This window comes from Amblyraja radiata, chromosome 2 (genome assembly GCF_010909765.2).
Source record: "Amblyraja radiata isolate CabotCenter1 chromosome 2, sAmbRad1.1.pri, whole genome shotgun sequence".
NCBI classification, from domain to species: domain Eukaryota; kingdom Metazoa; phylum Chordata; class Chondrichthyes; order Rajiformes; family Rajidae; genus Amblyraja; species Amblyraja radiata.
In genome coordinates this window covers 43,774,536-43,795,842 of record NC_045957.1, presented here as the reverse complement: position 1 = coordinate 43,795,842, position 21,307 = coordinate 43,774,536, and the positions used below count along the sequence as shown (strand labels likewise).

Here is a 21,307-nt window from a genome sequence, read left to right as displayed (position 1 = left end):
GAGCCCACCCGCCCTGCCCCGCGCGCGGCCATTTTCAAACCAAGCGCCGCCGCGGTCTCCAGGCGACCGGCCGACAAGCGACCAATGGGACGGGCGCGGTGTGCGGCGGGGGCGGGGGCGCCAGGGGGCGCTGGCGAGCCGTTAGCAACAGCAGCAGTTTTATGGCAACGAGTCCTCTGGTTCAACACAAGTTATGCAGCTTAAAATACACATTCATTTGTCTATTGAAAGACACAAAATGCCGCAGTAACTCAGCGTGATAGGCAGCATCTCTGGAGACAAGGAATGGGTGACGGTTCGGGCAGAGACCTTTCTCCCAGGACAACAATGGTAGATAAAAATGCTGCAGAAACTTGGCGAGTGAGGCAGCATCTGTAGGGGTCGGGACCTGAAACCTCACCTATTCCTTCGTCCCTTAAAGATGCTGCCTCACCCGCTGAGTTTCTCCAGCATTTTTATCTACCTTTCTTTTTCCTTGATTGGCTTCATCTTTCATGTCCCGTTTGCACACCTTACCCTTCCTGATCTGTGTCTCCCCCAAAGATTATAGAGGAGCTGGTCTCCCCTGACTCAGTGTGAAGAAGGGTCTCCTATTCCTTCTCTCCAGAGACGCTGCCTGACACGCTGAGTTACTCCAGCACTTTGTGTCTTAACAACGGTGTAAACTCGCATCTAGCTCCTCCCTACACATTTAGGTTGCGTGTTAGTGGCTGTTATGATGGTGTAGGCGGGAAGGAATAACATAAAATGAAGTGTGTAGGAAAGGACTGCAGATGCTGGTTTAATTCGGAGGTAGACACAAGATGCCGGAGTAACTCAGCGGGTCAAGCAGCATCTCAGGCCCGAAATGTCACCCATTCCGTCTCTGCAGAGATGCTGCCAGACCAGACCCGCTGAGCTGTGTCTATCTGCAAAATAAAATGAAGCTTTTATCCGGCTCGACTGACTGGAGCTGAATCCGACTCGCGAGCCGGTCTAATTATAGCAGCTCTGGAGAAAGGTCCCAACCCGAGACGCCACCCGCCCCTCCTCTCTCTCTCTCTCCCTCCCCCCCCGGGAGCTGCCGCCGCCGCCTCAGCCTCAGCCTCAGCCTCAGCCTCAGCCTCAGCCTCAGCCTCAGCCTCAGCCTCAGCCTCAGCCGCTGAGTTACTCCGGCATCTTGTGTCTAATTTTAGCCGCTCATCGACACTTGCCTTAAATCTGCCGGGGGCGGGACCACGGGGCGCTAGCGGCTGTGACAGACCTGGGCTCCGGCCAATGGCGTTGCGGTAGAGGGGGGGAGTGACCAATGGGCGCCGGAGGCGGGACCTAGCTGGAACGTTGGTCTCTGCGTCCATTGGCCACTCTTCCTCCAGCCCCGCCCCCCCTCCTGCCTCTTTGCCGCGACGCCATTGGTCGCAGCCCATGTCCATCACACCCGCTGCCGCACCGTGAGCCCGCCCCCGCGACACCATTGGCCGCAGCCCATGTCCATCACACCCGCTGACGCACCGTGAGCCCGCCCCCGCGGCGCCATTGGCCGCAGCCGATGTCGATCTCGCCCAACGCGGCCCCGCCCGCCCCGTGCGGCCGTGCTCGCGGCCTGGTGTTGCTCGTGCCCGCGCTCGGGGTTACTGCTGCTGCCAAGAGGTTTGGTTACTGCGGAGGCGCTGCTGGTCCGGGGCGCACAACAGCGGAGAGCAGCCCCGGCATGGTACGGTGCCGAGAGCAGCGGTGAACCTCTTGTCGGGCGAGCTTTTGCTTGTTCGTTCGGTCGGTTGTCTCACAGCCTTTAAGGGTGGGTGTTTCATTTAACACGGGGGGTGGGGGAGAGGGAGAGAACGAACACGAACAGAGTGTTTATGGCGGTAGTTGTGCACGGGTTTAGCTCTCTCCCTGAGTGCCGAGCAGTCTGGTTGACCCGGCTTAATCGCCTTTACTGGAGTGTTTACAGCAGCGCAGAAAGCTTTAAGTTCCAGCTGCAGCAGGCTGGATGTCCGCAGCGACTTGTTGAATTGTTGGGTGCAATTATGTGTTGTGTGATTGAGGTGCGAAATTTTAGTGAAAACAAGCAAGTTTCCAAACTATTTGGGCAAACAATCAGGAATATATGGAAGGTGGATAATGCTGGATAAACTCAGCGGGTGAGGCAGCGGGTGTGATGGACTTGGGCTGGATAAACTCTGGGTGAGGCAGCATCTATAGAGCGAAGGAAATCGGCGACGTTTCGGGTCGAGACCCTTCTTCAGGAATATATGGAATGCGTGTTAAAAAAAATAGTAGAGGGTTTTCAGGTTGTTTGATCGCTGTATTTGAATTTTTGTTTGGCTTGTTACCATTCTAAGTTAGGCAAGGTGTAGTGAAAGCAAGGCGTGAGTCTGCTCTAATTTGTCGATCTGTCTGGTGTTTAATCGCAAAGGGTTTAAGAAATAAATTCTGAAGTTTTCGGGTGCTAAAATCAAATGGGGGGTGATCGGGATTGTTGTAATTTGACCGATGCATAAGAATGTAGCGACTAAAGTAAAGATACATTTTTAGTTTATATACACTTATTGCTATAGTAATTAGTTTACATTAATGGGTTTACATTTCGTCACTCGTTTTTGCATTACGTGACCTGAGTGAACGCCCTATAAAATCATTTAGGGATTTATTTTATCTTTTACGCCTGTTGTTAAAGGAAATTTGACGTTGATTTGAGGATTTGTTTCAGAAAGGAACATCAGTTTGTTGTTGTAATTACATTGGTGTCTGTTTGAAATGGAATTACGTTTTCATTCTCTTGTGTCCGAATATCATAACTCATCTTGTGATCTTGGATATGGTGGTAGCGTTAACCTAAATTTATTCTGCCATTTATATTACGGACATCAAACAAAACTCATAAATTGATGTAATGTGTACTGTAAGTCAATAAATTAAAACAAAACATTTTAGAAATCTTTGAAATCCTGTCTAGATCACCTGTTGGTGTTTTTACCTGTTGATGTATCATCTGGGTTATGTAGCTATATAATACATTTCTTTTTTTCCCGTACAGAGATAGTTTATCTCGAAACTACTTTGGATTATCGTAGTTGAAGACATTGCGATCAGCAACCTTTGGAAATAACATCTTTCAGTGCAAACATCTGCATTTTCCTTTTACTTCGAGTCTGAGATGGGTAACGGACTTTCAGATCAAACTCCCATTTTATCAAACTTTCCATCTTTTCAATCTCTGCACATTGTTATTCTGGGTTTAGATTGTGCTGGAAAGACCACTGTTTTGTACAGATTGCAGTTCAATGAATTTGTCAATACTGTTCCAACAAAAGGATTTAATTCAGAAAAAATCAAAGTGACATTGGGTAACTCCAAACCAGTGAGCTTTCATTTTTGGGATGTAGGTGGACAGGAGAAACTGAGACCACTCTGGAAATCCTACACTCGCTGTACAGATGGCATCATCTTTGTGGTGGACTCTGTAGATATGGAAAGGATGGAAGAAGCCAAAACTGAACTGCATAAAATATCCAGGATCTCTGAGAACCAAGGAGTGCCTGTACTTTTGATTGCCAACAAACAGGATCTCAGGAACTGCCTCTCTCTCTCTGAAGTGGAGAAACTGTTAGCGTTGAATGAATTAAGTTCCTCAACTCCATGGCACCTACAACCAACCTGTGCTATTATAGGAGATGGGCTTAAGGAAGGACTGGAAAAACTTTATGAAATGATTGTCAAGAGGCGAAAGATGTTGAAACAACAGAAAAAGAAGAGATGATTCTACAAATGTTGAAGATACAAAAATGTTTTGTATTTTTAAAAGCTGAGATGTTTCTACACTGGTCATTATATCTGTAGCCTTTTAACAATGTTTAAGTTGAAAGTGAAAGGTTTTTGGAGAGCCAAGACTGGATTTTCTTAGTGGGATCACAGTTGAAAGTGGGTGTGATGAACTAAGTATGGAGACCATTTATACCAGCATAAGACTGTCAGCATAGTTTGCCTGACCAAATTACATTTAGATCTGTATTATTTGTTCTGTGTTAATTGGCCTTTCCAATGGTCAAACATGTTTGTGTGTATGTGGGCTATGTGTTTCCACTTTAGACATAAATGTCCAGGTACCTGCCACAGTACAAGGCTATTTTTTATAAGCCAACTGAACACTGAAAATATTTGTTTGTTGACCATATGGTTATTGTTATATGAGGAATATTCACAAAACTTGTTGGGAGGAAATGGCTGCTACAGATTGTTATTTTAAGTGTTTAACTGCTCTTTTTTGAAGTAAGAAATTTAAGGAACAGGTTACTAAATCTTGTTTTTGGAAGAATATTTAAAATGAGCTACTACTGGTATTAAAGAAAAGTCGAGCACAAAAGTGCTATACCTACATAATTTGTAGTGTAAGGGTTGCTTACAAGTGCATATCGCAATTGCGTGAACATTATACAATGTCATAACTGAAAGTCTTTGAGGAGGGAGGAGTTAAAATCTGCAATGATGTTTAACTGACCTTGAACTTTGAGTACAGAAGAGTTTTTTTTAATAATGACGCAGGAACATAGCATTCGGTAGACAAAAATGCTGGAGAAACTCAGCGGGTGAGGCAGCATCTATGGAGCGAAGGGATAGGTGCTGTCTCACCCGCTGAGTTTCTCCAGCATTTTTGTCCACCTTCGATTTTTCCAGCATTGCAATTCTTTCTTCAACAGGAACATACAATTAGTCTGTTCTTGTTACAGATATACAAGTTGCCATGAAGCCCTGATTTCTAAACAGTGTTGCATGGGGAGATTGGATTTTATGCCATTATACAAGCTGTGACATGAGATGTGGAATAAACAAAAAACTATGTAGGTCTGCACATGCTGACAACTGTAAAATTTGCGTAATGAAGCTGATTGGGTCAGCTTTGACATGAATTCTTTTGATGCCATCTTTCTACGGGTTTTGTTGGAGATTTAATTTGCTTCAATGATTGCAATATTTCCTACATATTAGTACTGATATAAAAAACAAAACTACCCCCACAGTTAAATGTGGCCAGCTGAGTCTTTAGTGAAGAGTTAGGAAAGGTCTGAATGTGCAGCTTTTTGGGGCTGAGAGGGACGATAACAACCAACCACACCTAGATTTTGTCCTTTAATATAGGTGAAAAGTTTGCACATATTAGGCAATTCCAGAATGAGGGACCGTGGGGAAGCAGGAAGTTTCCCAATTTGTTTGTAGCTATATTTTCCTTTGTAGCTTGCTGCTCTCCTTTGCAGAACTCTTTTCCAACATGGGAGTTATTGAATAACTTGTTGATTCTTTATGTAAGGATGCTAGGTGTATAATATTTGTGGACCATCTTTTATTGTATGACATTTTTCATATTTATAAAATTTACACTTAGAAATTATTACTGAAATTTGTATGAAAATAGAGTGGCACAGATTTTATAGAAACCATGCATGTTTAAAACGGTTCACTGTTGATTTTCTTTTTTGACAAAGAAGGTCAGGGATTATTCTGAACTAATGTTTTGAGCTTGCAGTGGAAGCTCTTCCTCTAAAGAAAACCAAGAAAATCTGCCAGGTGGCTACAATTAATAAATATATGCAAACCTATTATTTTTCATTTAGAACCTTGGTTAAAGAAGATTACCAAAATACAACTTTACATTTTCCTCTCTCTGTCACGGCCACAAAGGTTTAAATTCTATGAAAGTTTTTGATAAATATGTATTTGCTATTTCCAAGATTTTACCCACTCTAGATTTCAAAAGTTTGGGGTTAGGTGGTGTGGCTGTTCATGTGTATAAAAGCACAGGGCATTTTTTATCACTGAAGTGTTCACGCATTTGAAAGGAAATCTGGGTGACATATCGAATGCAGAGAATATCTGGCATGGTAAAGTCTATAAATAGTTTGCACAAAACATTTTGTTTATTAGCATCTCGTTTACTTCCAGTGTTTTCCAAATTCAAAAAGGCAGGTCAGTTTAGAATCATTATGTTCATCATTGCTAAACCTATCTGTTGCAAGCAAAATGTTTTGAAAAACTAATGAATTGATGTGGCAATGAATTCTTGAAGCTAAGATGTAATTGTTATTTAAAACAAACTGTCTGATTTCAATCTCCAAAGACCTTGCATTGAGATGGTAAAAGCTTTCTTTAATGATATGAGGCTGTTTGATATTTTACTGTACCAATTCTGTAAATATCTTGTTTGATGTGCAGTGGCTTTAAGAAATGCACTTTAGGTGTTCATTAAAGATCAACAGCTTTGTGTAACATTTGTTTTTATAACTGAAGGACTTTTAATGGATCTGTCTCTGGTTTATGTGTTCACCATCTGCATTTATGACACTTCCTGTCACTGGTTAGAAAAAAATCTTTATATTTATATAAAATGTTGGCTCTTAATAAATACACTGAATAAATCATACCACTGCCTTGGCCACAAGTAACACGCCTGATCAAATTAATGTTTTTCCTGGCAGCTTTGTTTATATTTTGGGTTGAAGCCTTTGGTTATTTATTCAATTTGGGATTTTTTTTTTCCAGTGTTCAGCAGTCAGTGATTTTTTGATATTTAAAAACAATTGAATTGTGCACTAATTCTGCAAACTACTTGGTGAAGTAAGTGCACATTTTGAAGTAGAGGTTCTTAATTAGTAAGGGTGTCAAAAGTTACAGGGGGAATGCAGGAGAATGGGGTTGAGAGGGAAAGATAGATCAGCCATGATTGAATGGTGGCGTGGACTTGATGGGTCGAATGGCCCAATTTTGCTCCCACAACTAATGAATTTATAGCTGTCCTGATATTGGAGTCTTAATGTGAGGAACTGCTACTACTTGGTGATAGATACCCGCTCATTCAATTTTAAGAGGGATGTGGATTTAATCAAACATGTGGCTTTAATCAAACATGCACAAATGTAGTGAGAACCTATTTTGTAAACTGCCAGATTACTGGTTACCACCGAAAATTATATTCCTTGTTAGTAGCCATGCCACAGGCTTTTCTTTTTCGAAATGATACCTTTTTGGTTGAATATTGGAGGCAGTTGACAAAATTTCTGTCAGATTAGATCCCTCACATGGAATGAACCTTGGCAAAGCCTTCATTTCCTATCTTAATTGGAAACCTTTTTAACATTCTGCCCCGTTTGCACCTGATCTTTTACTCTTCATCGTCATCTCACCACTGACTATCCCAACCCATGGAAAATTGATCAGTACTGTACCAATGTGTTTCAAAAACTTAATGCAGCATTTTATTGGTGAAAACATTGTCCCGAAGGAGCTTCAGGAATGATTATCTGTTTCTTTTTTTAATGGCTAAAAGTAAAATGGCTCAGTCTGATTTATGTTACAACTGTTTGGGGGTTTTCAAAAGTAGAAATGAGTACCTATGTTTTAAATTCCACTAAGAATAATAGTCTCATTTTTGTAATCATCCAATAAGATTAGAACTATCCAGTTCTGATGTTTGATATCAAAACATTTAACCCCTTCCACAGATGCTGTATAACTATCTGACTAGTTCAATAATTTGTAATTTTTTGCAAGATACTTAACATTGTCAGACAAAAGAGGATAACAAAGTACCTAAAAAGATGCAAGAAAAGACAATCAACAACTTTATAATAGATAAGTGCTGGGATGGGCTTGTGTTCCTCAAATCCACAAATTAACCATTGATACAATGGCAAGGTTTGTGACATATTTTGCAATCTGAACTCCAGTCCAATTGCTCTGAACATCGTTCAACCTATTTATATTGTGAGCAGTTTTGAGCCACTGCAGTTTTTTGCCCCATATCTGAGGAGGGATGTGCAAGTGTTGGTCACTGTCCAGATGAGGTATACGAGAATGACCCCGGAAATGATTTAGGTTAACATATGAGGAGCGTTAGATGGCTCTGGGCCTGTACTTGCTGGAGTATTTAGAAGGATGAGGGTGTACCTCATTGAAACTTACCAAAATGTGAAAGGCCTTGGATAGAGTGGATTGGGAGAGGATGTTTCTGCCTTTGGGGGTGTCTAGGACCAAAGGGCACAGCCTCAGAATATAGGATATAAGGGAATTTCTTTAGTCAAGAGGGTGATTAATTTGTGGAATTCATTGCTGCAGATGGCTGTGGAGGTCAAGTCATTGGGTATTTTTAAAGCAGAGTTTGACAGGTACTTAATTAACATGGGTATCAAAGGTTATGGAGAAAAGGCAGGAGTGGGAAAGATAGACCAACCATGAATGAATGGCGTAGTAGACTTGATGGGCCGAATGGCCTAATTCTGCTCATATGATTTATTAATTTATATCACAGCATACATTTTAGGTCATAAGTAATAATGTACCTGATTTGTCATGAGACATGCTGAGCTGCTGTCTGCCATTTAACTAAATTTTATTCTCCTAATCTACTTGTCCTATCTTGAATTCTTCAATTTTGTCTGGCACCTCCATCTTGATGGATTGAAAAATACAGCATGAAAACAGGCCCTTTGGCCTACCAAATCCACAACGGCAATTGATCACCTGTTCACATTAGTTCTGTGTTATCCCATTTTCGCATCCACTCCCTGCACATGGGGCAATTTACAGAGGCCAATTAACCTACTGCACAAGACTGCACTTTTTTGGGATGTGGGAGGAATGTGCTAGTGGCCAGAAGATCTAGGGGGACAGAGGAACTGAAGTAAATCCACATTAGGCCGGAAATGGTGTTGGGTAGACTGATGGAACTGAAGGCTGATAAATCCCCAGGGCCTGATGGTCTGCATCCAAGGGTACTTGAGGAAGTGGCTCTAGAAATTGTGAATGCATTGGTGATCATTTTCCAGTGTTCTATAGTTTCAGGATCAGTTCCTGTGGATTGGAGGGTATCTAATGTTACCCCTCTTTTTAAGTAAGGCGGAAGAGAGAAAACAGGGAATTATAGCCCAGTTAGCCTGACGTCAGTGGTGGGGAAGGTTCTGGTCGTCTATAAAAGATGAAATAGCGGTACATTTGGATAGCAGTAGCAGGATCGGTCCAAGTCAGCATGGATTTACGAAGGGGAAATCGTGCTTTACTAGTCTTCTGGAATTTCTTGAGGATGTAACTAGGAAAATGGAGAAGGGCGAGCCAGTGAATGTAGTGTACCCACATAGGAGTTTAGTGGGCAAAATTAGAGCACATGGTATTGGGGGTAGGGTACTGACATAGATAGATAATTGGTTGGCAGACAGGAAACAAAGAGTAGGAATTAACGGGTCCCATGCAGAATGGCAGGCAGTGATTAGTGATGTACCGCAAAGCTCGGTGCCGGGACTGCAGCTATTTACAATATACATTCATGATTTAGATGAAGGGATTAAAAGTAATATTAGCAAATTTGCAGATGACACAAAGCTGGGTGGCAGTGTGAACTGTGAGGAGGATGCAGGGTGACTTGAACAGGTTGGGTGAGTGGGTAGATGCATGGCAGATGCAGTTTCATGTGGATAAATGTGAAGTTATCCACTTTGGTAGCAAAAACAGGAAGGCAGATTATTATCTGAATGGTGTCAAGTTGGGAAAGGGGAAGTACAACAAGATCTGGGGGTCCTTGTTCATCAGTCACTGAAAGTAAGCATACAGGTGCAGAAGGCAGTGAAGAAAGTGAATGGCATGTTGATCTTCATAACATGAGGAGTTGAGTATAGGAGAAAGAGGTCCTGCAGTTGTACAGGGCCTTAGTGAGACCATACCTGGAGGATTGTGTGCAGTTTAGGTCTCCAAATGTGAGGAAGGACATTCTTGCTATTGAGGAAGTGCAGCGTAGGTTCACAAGGTTAATTCCTGGGATGGCAGGACTGTCATATACTAATAGAATGGAGTGGCTGGGCTTGTATACTCTGGAATTTAGGATGAGAGGAAATCTTATTGAAACATGTAAGATTACTATACTAAGTGGGACCCGTTGTGTCCCAGTCACATGGGAGGCCTGGTTCCCCAATGTAACCCATTCCCCAATGCAATATTCCACCACTCACATGTTTCCCCCAACACAACGGTGGGAGCGTTCTGTAGCCAGAGGACGATGGCTTCAGGCAGGGAGCGTCTTGAAGCCAGGGGAGAGGGACTGCTTCTGGCGATGGTGGGGGGAACACGGCCAGCCCCCGCCCGCGAACACAGCCAGCCCCCTCTCGCAAACACAGGCAAACCCCGCCCGTGAACACAGCCATCCCCTGCCCGCGAACACAGCCATACCCTGCCCGCGAACACAGCCAGACCCTGCCCACGAACACAGCCAGACCCACCCGCGGAACACAGCCCACACTCCGGTCCTTTGGCTTTATTCTTGGTGCCGATGATTGACAGCGGGTGCCGGAAGGGGTGTGGCGATGAACAGACCAATAACCTTTGTGATATTTCACCGATCAGAACAAACCTTTGTGCGCTTGGAGCAGAGGAGAACGGTGAGTAAGGTGGCGAAAAAAATCCTAGCGATATAGGGTACAGTTTTTGCGCAAATCTAAAAACAACGCAAACCGGAAGAGGACAAGGTGAGCATTTTAGTAATGGTTATATAGAATAGATATAGATAGAAGATAGACGATATAGATAGATAGATAGATAGATAGATAGATAGATAGATAGATAGATAGATAGATAGATAGATAGATAGATAGATAGATAGATAGATAGATAGATAGATAGATAGATAGATATAAGGAAGGATAGAGATAGATAGATAGATAGATAGATAGATAGATAGATAGATAGATAGATAGATAGATAGATAGATAGATAGATAGATAGATTGATAAGGGCTTGGACACGCAAAGGCAGGAAAAATGTTCTCGATGGTGGTAGCGCCGGAAGTGGTGGTGCTGCCCTAGCAGCTGCAGCTCGCCTGCAGTCCATTTGTTTTTTCGTCCCGTTGTCACAGTTTGTTTTAGTTTATTTTAGTTGTGTATGTGTGGGGGGGGAAGGGGGAAACTTTTTTTAGTCTCTTCCTTCAGGGGGATGTGACCTTTTTTTGTCGTATCCCCCGTCTCCATCTCCGTCTGCGCTGAGGCCTAATCGCGGAGCTTGCGACCTCCAACTGGGACCGACCTCGAGGCTCCAGAGGCAGAGCCAGCCAGGACTTACCAATGCGAGGCTGGCCGACTTCGGGGCTGTGGCAGCGACCCGACTTCGGAGGCTCGGCCGCGTGCCCAGTGGACGACAACGTCGAGAGCTCACAGGTCACAGTTTGGTGACCTGTTCTCTGGAGCTCCCACAACAATAGCTTCATCCGCTGGACTCGAGGGTGGCAGCTACGGCAGCTTCAACCGCCGCGGAGTTTCAACCGGCCCGTTCGCGGAGCTCGGATTCAGCCGCGGGACTTACTTACCTTCACCCGGCGGGGTCACAACATCGGAAGCATAGGTCGCCTCAACACAGAGGGAGAACAAGGAGGGAAGAGACAAGGACTTTAAGACTTTTGCCTTCCATCACAGTGAGGAGGGCCTGGTGGACTCACTGTGGTGGATGTTAAATATGTGTTTATTGTGTGTTTTGTTATTTTATTCTTTGTTATGACTGTAAGGCATGAAATTATGTTCAGAGTGAAAAGTCTGAATGACAATAAAGGATACTTGATACTTGACTTGATACTTATATAACCATATAACAATTACAGCATGGAAACAGGCCATCTCGACCCTTCTAGTCCGCGCCGAACACGTATTCTCCCCTAGTCCCATATACCTGCGCTCAGACCATAACCCTCCATTCCCTTCCCGTCCATATAACTATCCAATTTATTTTTAAATGATAAAAACGAACCTGCCTCCACCACCTTCACTTGAAGCTCATTCCACACAGCCACCACTCTCTGAATAAAGAAGTTCCCCCTCATGTTACCCCTAAACTTCAGTCCCTTAATTCTCAAGTCATGTCCCCTTGTTTGAAACTTCCCGACTCTCAGATGGAAAAGCTTATCCACGTCAACTCTGTCTATCCCTCTCATCATTTTAAAAACCTCTATCAAGTCCCCCCTTAACCTTCTGCGCTCCAAAGAATAAAGCCCTAACTTGTTCAACCTTTCTCTGTAACTTAGTTGCTGAAACCCAGGCAACATTCTAGTAAATCTCCTCTGTACTCTCTCCATTTTGTTGACATCCTTCCTATAATTAGGCGACCAAAATTGTACACCATACTCCAGAATTGGCCTCACCAATGCCTTGTACAATTTTAACATTACATCGCAACTTCTATACTCAATGCTCTGATTTATGAAGGCCAGCACACCAAAAGCTTTCTTTACCACCCTATCTACATGAGATTCCACTTTCAGGGAACTGTGCACAGTTATTCCCAGATCCCTCAGTTCACCTGCATTCTTCAATTCCCTACCATTTACCATGTACGTCCTATTTTGATTTGTCCTGCCAAGATGTAGCACCTCACACCTATCAGCATTAAACTCCATCTGCCATCTTTCAGCCCACTCTTCCAACTGGCATAAATCTCTCTGTAGACTTTGAAACTCTACTTCATTATCCACAACCCCACCTATCTTAGTATCATCTGCATACTTACTAATCCAATTTACCACACCATCATCCAGATCATTGATGTACATGACAAACAACAGTGGACCCAACACAGATCCCTGTGGCACCCCACTCGTCACTGGCCTCCAACCTGACAAACAACCATCCACCATTACTCTCTGGCATCTCCCATTCAGCCACTGTTGAATCCATCTTGCTACTCCACCATTAATACCCAACCATTGAATCTTCTTAACCAACCTTCCATGAGGAACCTTGTCAAAGGCCTTACTGAAGTCCATATATACAACATCCACTGCTTTACCCTCATCAATTTCCCGAGTAACATCTTCAAAAAATTCAAGAAGATTAGTCAAACATGACCTTCCAGGCACAAATCCATGTTGACTGTTCCTAATCAGACCCTGTTTATCCAGATGCTTATATATATTATCTCTAAGTATCCTTTCCATTAATTTGCCCACCACTGACGTCAAACTAACAGGTCTATAATTGCTAGGTTTACCCTTAGACCCCTATTTTAAACAATGGAACAACATGCGCAGTAAGCCAATCCCTCGGCACTATTCCCGTTTCTAATGACATTTGAAATATTTCTGTCATAGCCCCTGCTATTTCTACACTAACTTCCCTCAATGTCCTAGGGAATATCCTGTCCGGACCTGGAGACTTATCCACTTTTATATTTCTCAAAAGTGTCAGTACTTCCTCTTCTTTGAATCTCATAGTTTCCATAGCTACTCTACTTGTTTCCCTTGCCTCACATAATTCAATATCCTTCTCCTTGGTGAATACCGAAGAAAAGAAATTGTTCAATATCTCCCCCATCTCTTTTGGCTCTGCAGATAGCTGTCCACTCTGACTCTCTAATGGACCAATTTTATCCCTCGTTATCCTTTTGCTATTAATATAGCGGTAAAAACCCTTTGGATTTACTTTCACCTTACTTGCCAAAGCAACCTCATATCTTCTTTTAGCTTTTCTAATTTCTTTCTTAAGATTCTTTTTACATTCTTTATACTCCTCAAGCACCTCATTTACTCCATGCTGCCTATAATTATTGTAGATCTCCCTCTTTTTCCGAACCAAGTGTCCAATTTCCCTTGAAAACCATGGCTCTTTCCAATTTTTACTATTTCCTTTCAACCGAACAGGGACATAAAGATTCTGTACTCTTCACCTTTAAATGTACTCCATTTCTCTTCCACATCTTTCCCATAAAACAATGTCCCAATTTACTCCTTTTAAATCCTTTCGCATCTCCTCAAAGTTAGCCTTTCTCCAATCAAAAATCTCAACCCTAGGTCCAGTTCTGACCCTCTCCATAATTATATTGAAACTAATGGTATTGTGATCACTGGTCCCGAACTGTTCCCCAACGCATACCTCTGCCACCTGACCCGTCTCATTTCCTAACAGGAGGTCCAGCACCGCCCCTTCTCTAGTAGGTACTTCTATGTATTGCTGCAAAAAACTATCCTGCACACATTTTACAAACTCCAACCCATCCAGCCCATTTACAGAATGTGTTTCCCAGTCTATGTGTGGAAAATTGAAATCTCCCACAATCACTACCTTGTGCTTACTACTAATATCTGCAATCTCCTTACATATTTGCTCTTCCAATTCTCGCTCCCCATTTGGCGGTCTATAATACACCCCTATAAGTGTTGCTACCCCTTTCCCATTTCTCAGTTCCACCCAAATAACCTCCCTAGACGAGCCCTCTAATCTATCCTGCCAAAGCACTGCTGTAATATCTTCCCTGATAAGCAATGCAACACCTTCACCTCTTGCCCCTCCAATTCTATCACACCTGAAGCAACGAAATCCTGGAATATTTAGTTTCCAATCACAGCCCTCCTGCAACCATGTTTCACTGATCGCCACAACATCATACTTCCAGGTGTCAATCCAGGCTCTAAGTTCATCCACCTTTCTTACAATGCTCCTAGCATTAAAATATACACATTTAAGAAACCCACCCTCTCTTATTCTCCGTTTATTGTCTTTTTCTTCTCTCTCCCCTACATTTTGGGTCAGAGTGCTACCATTCTCTTCCCCCTGCCTCACACACTGACTGCTAGCTTTCCCAATTTGAGTCCCTCCCCCCAACCATACTAGTTTAAAGTCTCCCCATTAGCCTTTGCAAATCTCCCCGCCAGGATATTGGTCCCCCTCGAGTTCAAGTGCAACCCGTCTTTTCTGTACAGGTCGCACCCTCCCCAAAAGAGGTCCCAATGATCCAGAAACTTGAATCCATACCCACTGCACCAGTCCCTCATCCACTCATTTATCCTCCACCTCGCTCCATTCCTTGATGTTGGGGAAGTCTAGAACCAGGTGCCACAGTTTAAGAATAATGGGTAAGCCATTTAGAACGGAGATGAGGAAAATCTTTTTCACACAGAGAGTTGTGAATCTGTGGAACTCTGCCTCAGAAGGCAGTGGAGGCCAATTCTCTGGATGCTTCAAGAGAGAGTTAGATAGAGCTCTTAAAGATAGCGGAGTCAAGGGATATGGGGAGAAGACAGGAACAGGGTACTGATTGTCGATGATCAGCCATGATCACAGTGAATGGTGGTGCTGGCTCAAGAGGCCGAATGGCCTACTCCTGCACCTATTGTCTATTGTCTATTGAACCAGAGCACCTGGAGAAACCTATGCAATTACAGGGAGAATCTACCAATTCCACATGGACAGCACCCAAGATTCTGGCACTGTGAAGCAGCAATGATACCAGTTGTGCCTCAGTGCTGCCTCTTCCTTCTCTGTAAATTGAAGTCTCTTGAATCACAATCTCTCTCTTGCTCTCTTCCTCCATTCCCCTGCTCATCCACCACCAATATTTATAAGCAAGATGTCCAATGCTGTTAACCAATCTTTGATAAAAATGATCTTGATGTAGAACTTCAATTCTGTCAAAAATCCAGCATGTTGCTGCTATTCTAAATGAAGTCTGACAATCACTACACTCACCTGTTGATAGTCAAGTTCTCCAGGTTATCAAGATTAATCATTTTTGTGTAGGAAGGAACTGCAGATGCTGGTTTACACTGAGGGGAAGGTGACAATGAGGCATCAGTAAAATTTAATCCGAAGGACAAAAAACTAGTCGCAGAACTACGATGCGTGAGGGATGGAGAGAGAAGGAAAGCAATGGCTATTTGAAGTTTAGAGGTCAATATTCACACCACTGCGTTGTAAGCTTCCCAAGCAAAATTTGTAGTGCTGTTCCTCTAATTTGTATTAGTCCTCACTCTGACAGTGGAGGAGGCCCAGGACAGAAAGGTGAGTCTGGGAATGGCAGGGGGGGTTAAAGTGTTTAGCAACTGAGAGATCACATAGGTCTAGGCAGACTGAGCAGACGTGTTCAGCGAAATGATTGCCAAGCCTACACTTGGTCTTGCCGGTGATCATTTTTGTTTCAAACAGCTGTTTCTCTTTAGGGCTTGACCAATGCATTGAATACAAGATCATGATTTTCAAATCTTCCATAGTTTCACCCACTTTATTCAATAAATCTCATCTTCCCATCCATTGAAATTAGAGTTTGGGAACTAGGAGTTTCCTCCTTGAAGCACAGGAGGCTGAGGTGTGATCTTATAGAAGTGTATAAAATCTTGAATACAATCAGGGTGACTGCACAGAGTCCCAGGGTAGTGTAAGGGTCATGAATTAGAGGGCAGATGTTTAAAGTGAGTGGGAATTATTTAATAGAACCTGAGAGGCGTCTTTTTAACACAGCAGGTGGTGGTTATATGGAATGAGTTGCCAGAGGAAGTATTCAAGAAGGAACTGCAGATGCTGGAAAATCGAAGGTACACAAAAATGCTGGAGAAACTCAGCGGGTGCAGCAGCATCTATGGAGCGAAGGAAATAGGTGACGTTTCGGGCCGAAACCCTTCTTCAGACTGATAGGGGGTGGGGGGGGAGAAGGAATGAAAAAGGGGAGGAGGAGGAGCCCGAGGGCGGGGGGGATGGGAGGAGACAGCTCGAGGGTTAAGGAAGGGGAGGAGACAGCAAGGGCTAGCAAAATTGGGAGAATTCAATGTTCATGCCCGCCAGCCGCAGGCTACCCAGGCGGAATATGAGGTGCTGTTCCTCCAATTTCCGGTGTTGCTCACTCTGGCAATGGAGGAGACCCAGGACAGAGAGGTCGGATTGGGAATGGGACGGGGAGTTGAAGTGCAGAGCCACCGGGAGTTCAGGTGGGTTATTGCGGACTGAGCGGAGGTGTTCGGCGAAACGATCGCCCAACCTCCGCATAGTCTCACCGATGTAAATCAGCTGGCATCTAGAGCAGCGGATGCAGTAGATGAGGTTGGAGGAGATACAGGTGAACCTTTGTCACTGAGGCCACGCGCCAACTCTCGGACACCTCCTCCTACTTACCCCTGGACCATGACCCCACTGACGAGCACCAGGCCACCATATCTAGCACCATCACCGACTTCATCAACTCCCACGCCCTGCCCGACCAAGCTTCCAACCTCATCGTTCCCCAGCCCCACACGGCCCCGGTTTTACCTTCTCCCCAAAATCCACAAACCCGGCTCTCCCGGCAGACTCATTGTCTCTGCTTGTTCGTGCCCCACCGAACTCATCTCCACATACCTTGACTCCATCCTATCCCCCTTGGTCAAATCCCTTCCTACCTATGTTCAAGACACCTCAGACACTCTCCGCCGCCTCCGCGCATTCCACTCTCTAGGCCCTCACCCCCTCATCTTCACCATGGACGTCCAGTCACTCTACACCTCCAACCCCCACCAGGATGGCCTCAAAGCCCTCCGGTTCTTCCTCGACCAGAGGAGCAACCTATACCCAGCCACTGACACTCTCCTCCGCCTAGCGGAGTTGGTACTCACCCTCAACAACTTTACGTTTGACTCCTCCCATTTCCTCCAAACACAAGGCGTAGCTATGGGCACACGCATGGGCCCCAGCTACGCCTGCCTCTTTGTCGGGTACATCGAACAATCCTTGTTCAATACGTACCAGGGCCCCATCCCTGACCTCTACCTCCGTTACATTGACGACTGCTTTGGGGCCACCTCCTGCACCCACACACAACTGACTGACTTCATCCACTTCACCACCAACTTCCATCCAGCACTCAAATACACCTGGACCATTTCCGACACTTCCCTACCATTCCTTGACCTCATCATCTCCATCGCAGGGGATAGACTTCTGACCGACATACACTACAAACCCACTGACTCACATGACTATCTGGACTACACGTCTTCCCACCCTGCCCCCTGTAAGGACTCCATCCCCTACTCCCAATTCCTCCGTCTACGCCGCATCTGCTCCCAGGATGAGACGTTCCACACCAGGGCATCGGAAATGTCCTAGCTCTTCAGGGAACGGGGATTCCCCTCCTCCACCATAGATGAGGCTCGCACCAGGGTCTCGTCCATACCCCGCAACATTGCTCTCTCTCCCCATCCCCGCACTCGCAACAAGGGCAGAGTCCCCCTAGTCCTCACCTTTCACCCCACCAGCCGGCAAATACAACAAATCATCCTCCGCCATTTTCGCCACCTTCAACGTGACCCCACCACTCTCCACATCTTCCCATCTCCCCCCATGTCTGCCTTCCGCAAAGACCGCTCCCTCCGCAACTCCCTTGTCAATTCTTCCCTTCCCTTCCATACCACCCCCTCCCCGGGCACTTTCCGTTGCAACCGCAAGAAATGCAACACCTGTCCCTTTACCTCCCCCCTCGACTCCATTCAAGGACCCAAGCAGTCGTTCCAGGTGCGACAAAGGTTCACCTGTATCTCCTCCAACCTCATCTACTGCATCCGCTGCTCTAGATGTCAGCTGATTTACATCGGTGAGACTAAGCGGAGGTTGGGCGATCGTTACGCCAAACACCTCCGCTCAGTCCGCAATAACCTACCTGAACTCCCGGTGGCTCAGCACTTCAACTCCCCCTCCCATTCCCAATCCGACCTCTCTGTCCTGGGTCTCCTCCATTGCCAGAGTGAGCAACACCGGAAATTGGAGGAACAGCACCTCATATTCCGCCTGGGTAGCCTGCGGCCGGCGGGCATGAACATTGAATTCTCCCAATTTTGCTAGCCCTTGCTGTCTCCTCCCCTTCCTTAACCCTCGAGCTGTCTCCTCCCATCCGCCCGCCCTCGGGCTCCTCCTCCTCCCCTTTTTCATTCCATCTCCCCCCCCACCCCCTATCAGTCTGAAGAAAGGTTTCGGCCCGAAACGTCACCTATTTCCTTCGCTCCATAGATGCTGCTGCACCCACTGAGTTTCTCCAGCATTTTTGTGTACCTGCCAGAAGAAGTAGTTAGGCAGGTACAAAAAGCTCATTTAAAGGACATTGGACAGGTACATAAATAGCAAAGGCTTAGAGGAATATGTGCCAATCGTAGGCAAATGGGACTAGCTTAGATGTGGTATCTTGATTGGTATAGATGAGATGAGCCGCAGAGCCTGTTTTGGATTTGTATGACTACCATCTACAAGCTGGGCTGTGGTAAATTTGAAATGACTCAGAGTTCATGTGATAACAATTGCTCTGCAGGGGTGAATCCTGTGCTGAAGGTGTTGCACTATTTTTGAATAAGAAATTAGATAAACAATGATTTAAGTTAAATGCAAACAGCCTTGGAAAACATCATTTCAAATTATTCTATGAGAATGGATACAGACCTTCCTGTTGCATTGCTGAAAGCTGGATAGTAATAGGTTGGTGTGGGAATGTATAATTGAGGAGAAGATTAGTGTCACTGCTTTTCTGACTCTGAAATGGTCAAGGTGGAACAGCATCTCATATTTCGCTTGAGCAGCTTAGACGCTGTGGTATGATTATTGATTTCTCTAACTTCAAGTATCTCTTGCATTGCCTCTCTCCTTCCCTCCCCCACCCAACTCGTACTAGCTTCAAAGTTGAGTCGGATTGTCTGTCCTCGTTTTCACCTAGCACACAGCTAACAATGGCAGGTTTCCTTTATCATTGTTACTTTTTTGCATATCATTCTTCATTTGTTCTATATCTCTCTAAATCACCTTCTATATCTCTTGTTTCCATTTCCCCAGACTCGGTCAGAAGAAGGATCTCAACCCGAAACGTCGCCTATTCCTTTTCTCCAGAGATGCTATCTGACCCGCTGAGTTACTCCAGCTTTTTGTGTCTATCTTTGGTTTAAACCAGCATCTGAAGTTCCTTCTGACACTCCTATATATCCACTATGTTGTGAGATAGTCTTTGGTCTTGTTTTGGTCTTTGGCAGACTGTACACATTAACCTTTCAACTTTGTTGGTACCTGGCCCGTATATAAAGCTTCCAGCAATAGCTCTAGTTTCTAATACCAGTATATCCTGAGAGTTGTTCATATAAGATTCACTTGTGGAGACATAGAACACTCCGATCTGCATGTACATGTTTATCTCAATTGGTCCAAGTTTTGAGTATAGAATCACTTCAGAAATGTATGTGCATATTTTTCTTTGTTGTCTCCACGATTTCCGTAGCTGTGACTGGAAAGTCATCGTCCCCGTACTGGTAATACAAAGATTGAATTCTCACTGCCTATGTCAGAAACAGAACAGTGGTCCAATGCTCATTCTTTTTGTCATAGTGGGAAATAGGATCATACATCTCTGCATTCTTGCTGCTGCTGTAAATGTAATTGCTGATTTTGGACCTAAAAAGGTTAGTGATCTGTGACTTAAGGGAAGGGTATGGAAGAAAATGGAAACTGCTACACTTTGTCGTTTTGCACACAATCCCATTCACATCAATTTAAAGCGCAAGGCACAAATATTATCGACTTTTCCTGGTCACCTACAGTGTGGTAAATAACAAATCCATACTTCTGATGTTTTATGCATGCACTTCAATGTTCTTGTTCAATGATAATCCAATAATGATTTACTAGTTAAACTTTCTTAACATAAATTGTTTGCTGTTCTTCCACATACCATCTACATGTTTTGTTTTGTTTAATGTAGCAGAAGGTCTAGTAGTGTTAGGACTGGTGCTAATTTAGTAAAGAGTCTCCAGTATCAAACTATACCCAAAAAAGGTCACTTTTTTTTTGTCCTGGGCAGATTATGAACAATACCAACAACAACAATCAGTTTTATTCGTCACTTGCACATAAAGTGCAAGTGAAATGAATTTGCCAGCAGCGGTACCATGAAAAAGAACACACAAAAACACAATAAAATGTTAACACAAACATCCACCACAGCATTCATCACTGTGGTGGAAGGCACAACGTTTGGCCAGTCCTCCTCCATTTTATGCACTTGTGCACTTTTAATTATAGATAAAAACCTTTTGGTTGGACATATTGCAATTACATTTGCATTGAGGTGATGTGAGGGTCATTCTGCTTGATTACACAATGGTCTCATTGAAGCAGCACAGGCAGATGATCAGACTGGCCAAAAATAGTGTGAAGCTTAGAGCCATAGACACAAAAAGCTGGAGTAACTCAGTGGGACAGGCAGCATCTCTGGAGAGAAGGAATGGGTGACATTTTGGGTCGAGACCCTTCTTCAGACTGATGTCTGTCAGAAAAAGGGTCTCGACCCGAAACGTTACCAATTCCTTCTTCCCAGAGATGCTGCCTGTCCTGCTGAGTTACTCCAAGTTTTTGTGTCCATCTGCAGTTCCTTCCTACACGTTAGAGCCATAGATGTACTTGATAGTGGTGGTGCACTGGTCTAAAATGTTAATGTCCTTCGTGGGGCAAGAGACCTACTGATGATATTTGGGGAGCACGTTCATGATTGTTTGATGAAAATCTCTGGCAATGATGAATAGGGCAATTCTGGTTGCTAC

General features: G+C 44.3%; 1 protein-coding gene across 2 annotated transcripts; it reads left to right on the top strand.

Moving 5' to 3' along the window:
* Window positions 1-1,606: 1,606 nt before the first annotated feature.
* On the top strand, window positions 1,607-6,397 carry arl4a (ADP ribosylation factor like GTPase 4A). 2 transcript variants are annotated; one of them, XM_033045630.1, is made up of 2 exons: window positions 1,607-1,777; window positions 3,020-6,397. In XM_033045630.1, the coding sequence occupies exon 2, from the start codon at window positions 3,140-3,142 to the stop codon at window positions 3,740-3,742; it is 603 nt and encodes a 200-aa protein (XP_032901521.1). In that variant the 5' UTR covers window positions 1,607-1,777; window positions 3,020-3,139; the 3' UTR covers window positions 3,743-6,397. The 2 variants fall into 2 exon arrangements, with proteins under 2 accessions (XP_032901521.1, XP_032901530.1); XM_033045639.1 differs by having other exon boundaries at window positions 1,609-1,693.
* The last annotated feature ends 14,910 nt before the right edge of the window (window positions 6,398-21,307 follow it).

Bases quoted from the DNA above. Each gene is read 5' to 3' on its own strand.
- arl4a (XM_033045630.1), top strand. From the start codon at position 3,140: ATGGGTAACGGACTTTCAGATCAAACTCCCATTTTATCAAACTTTCCA.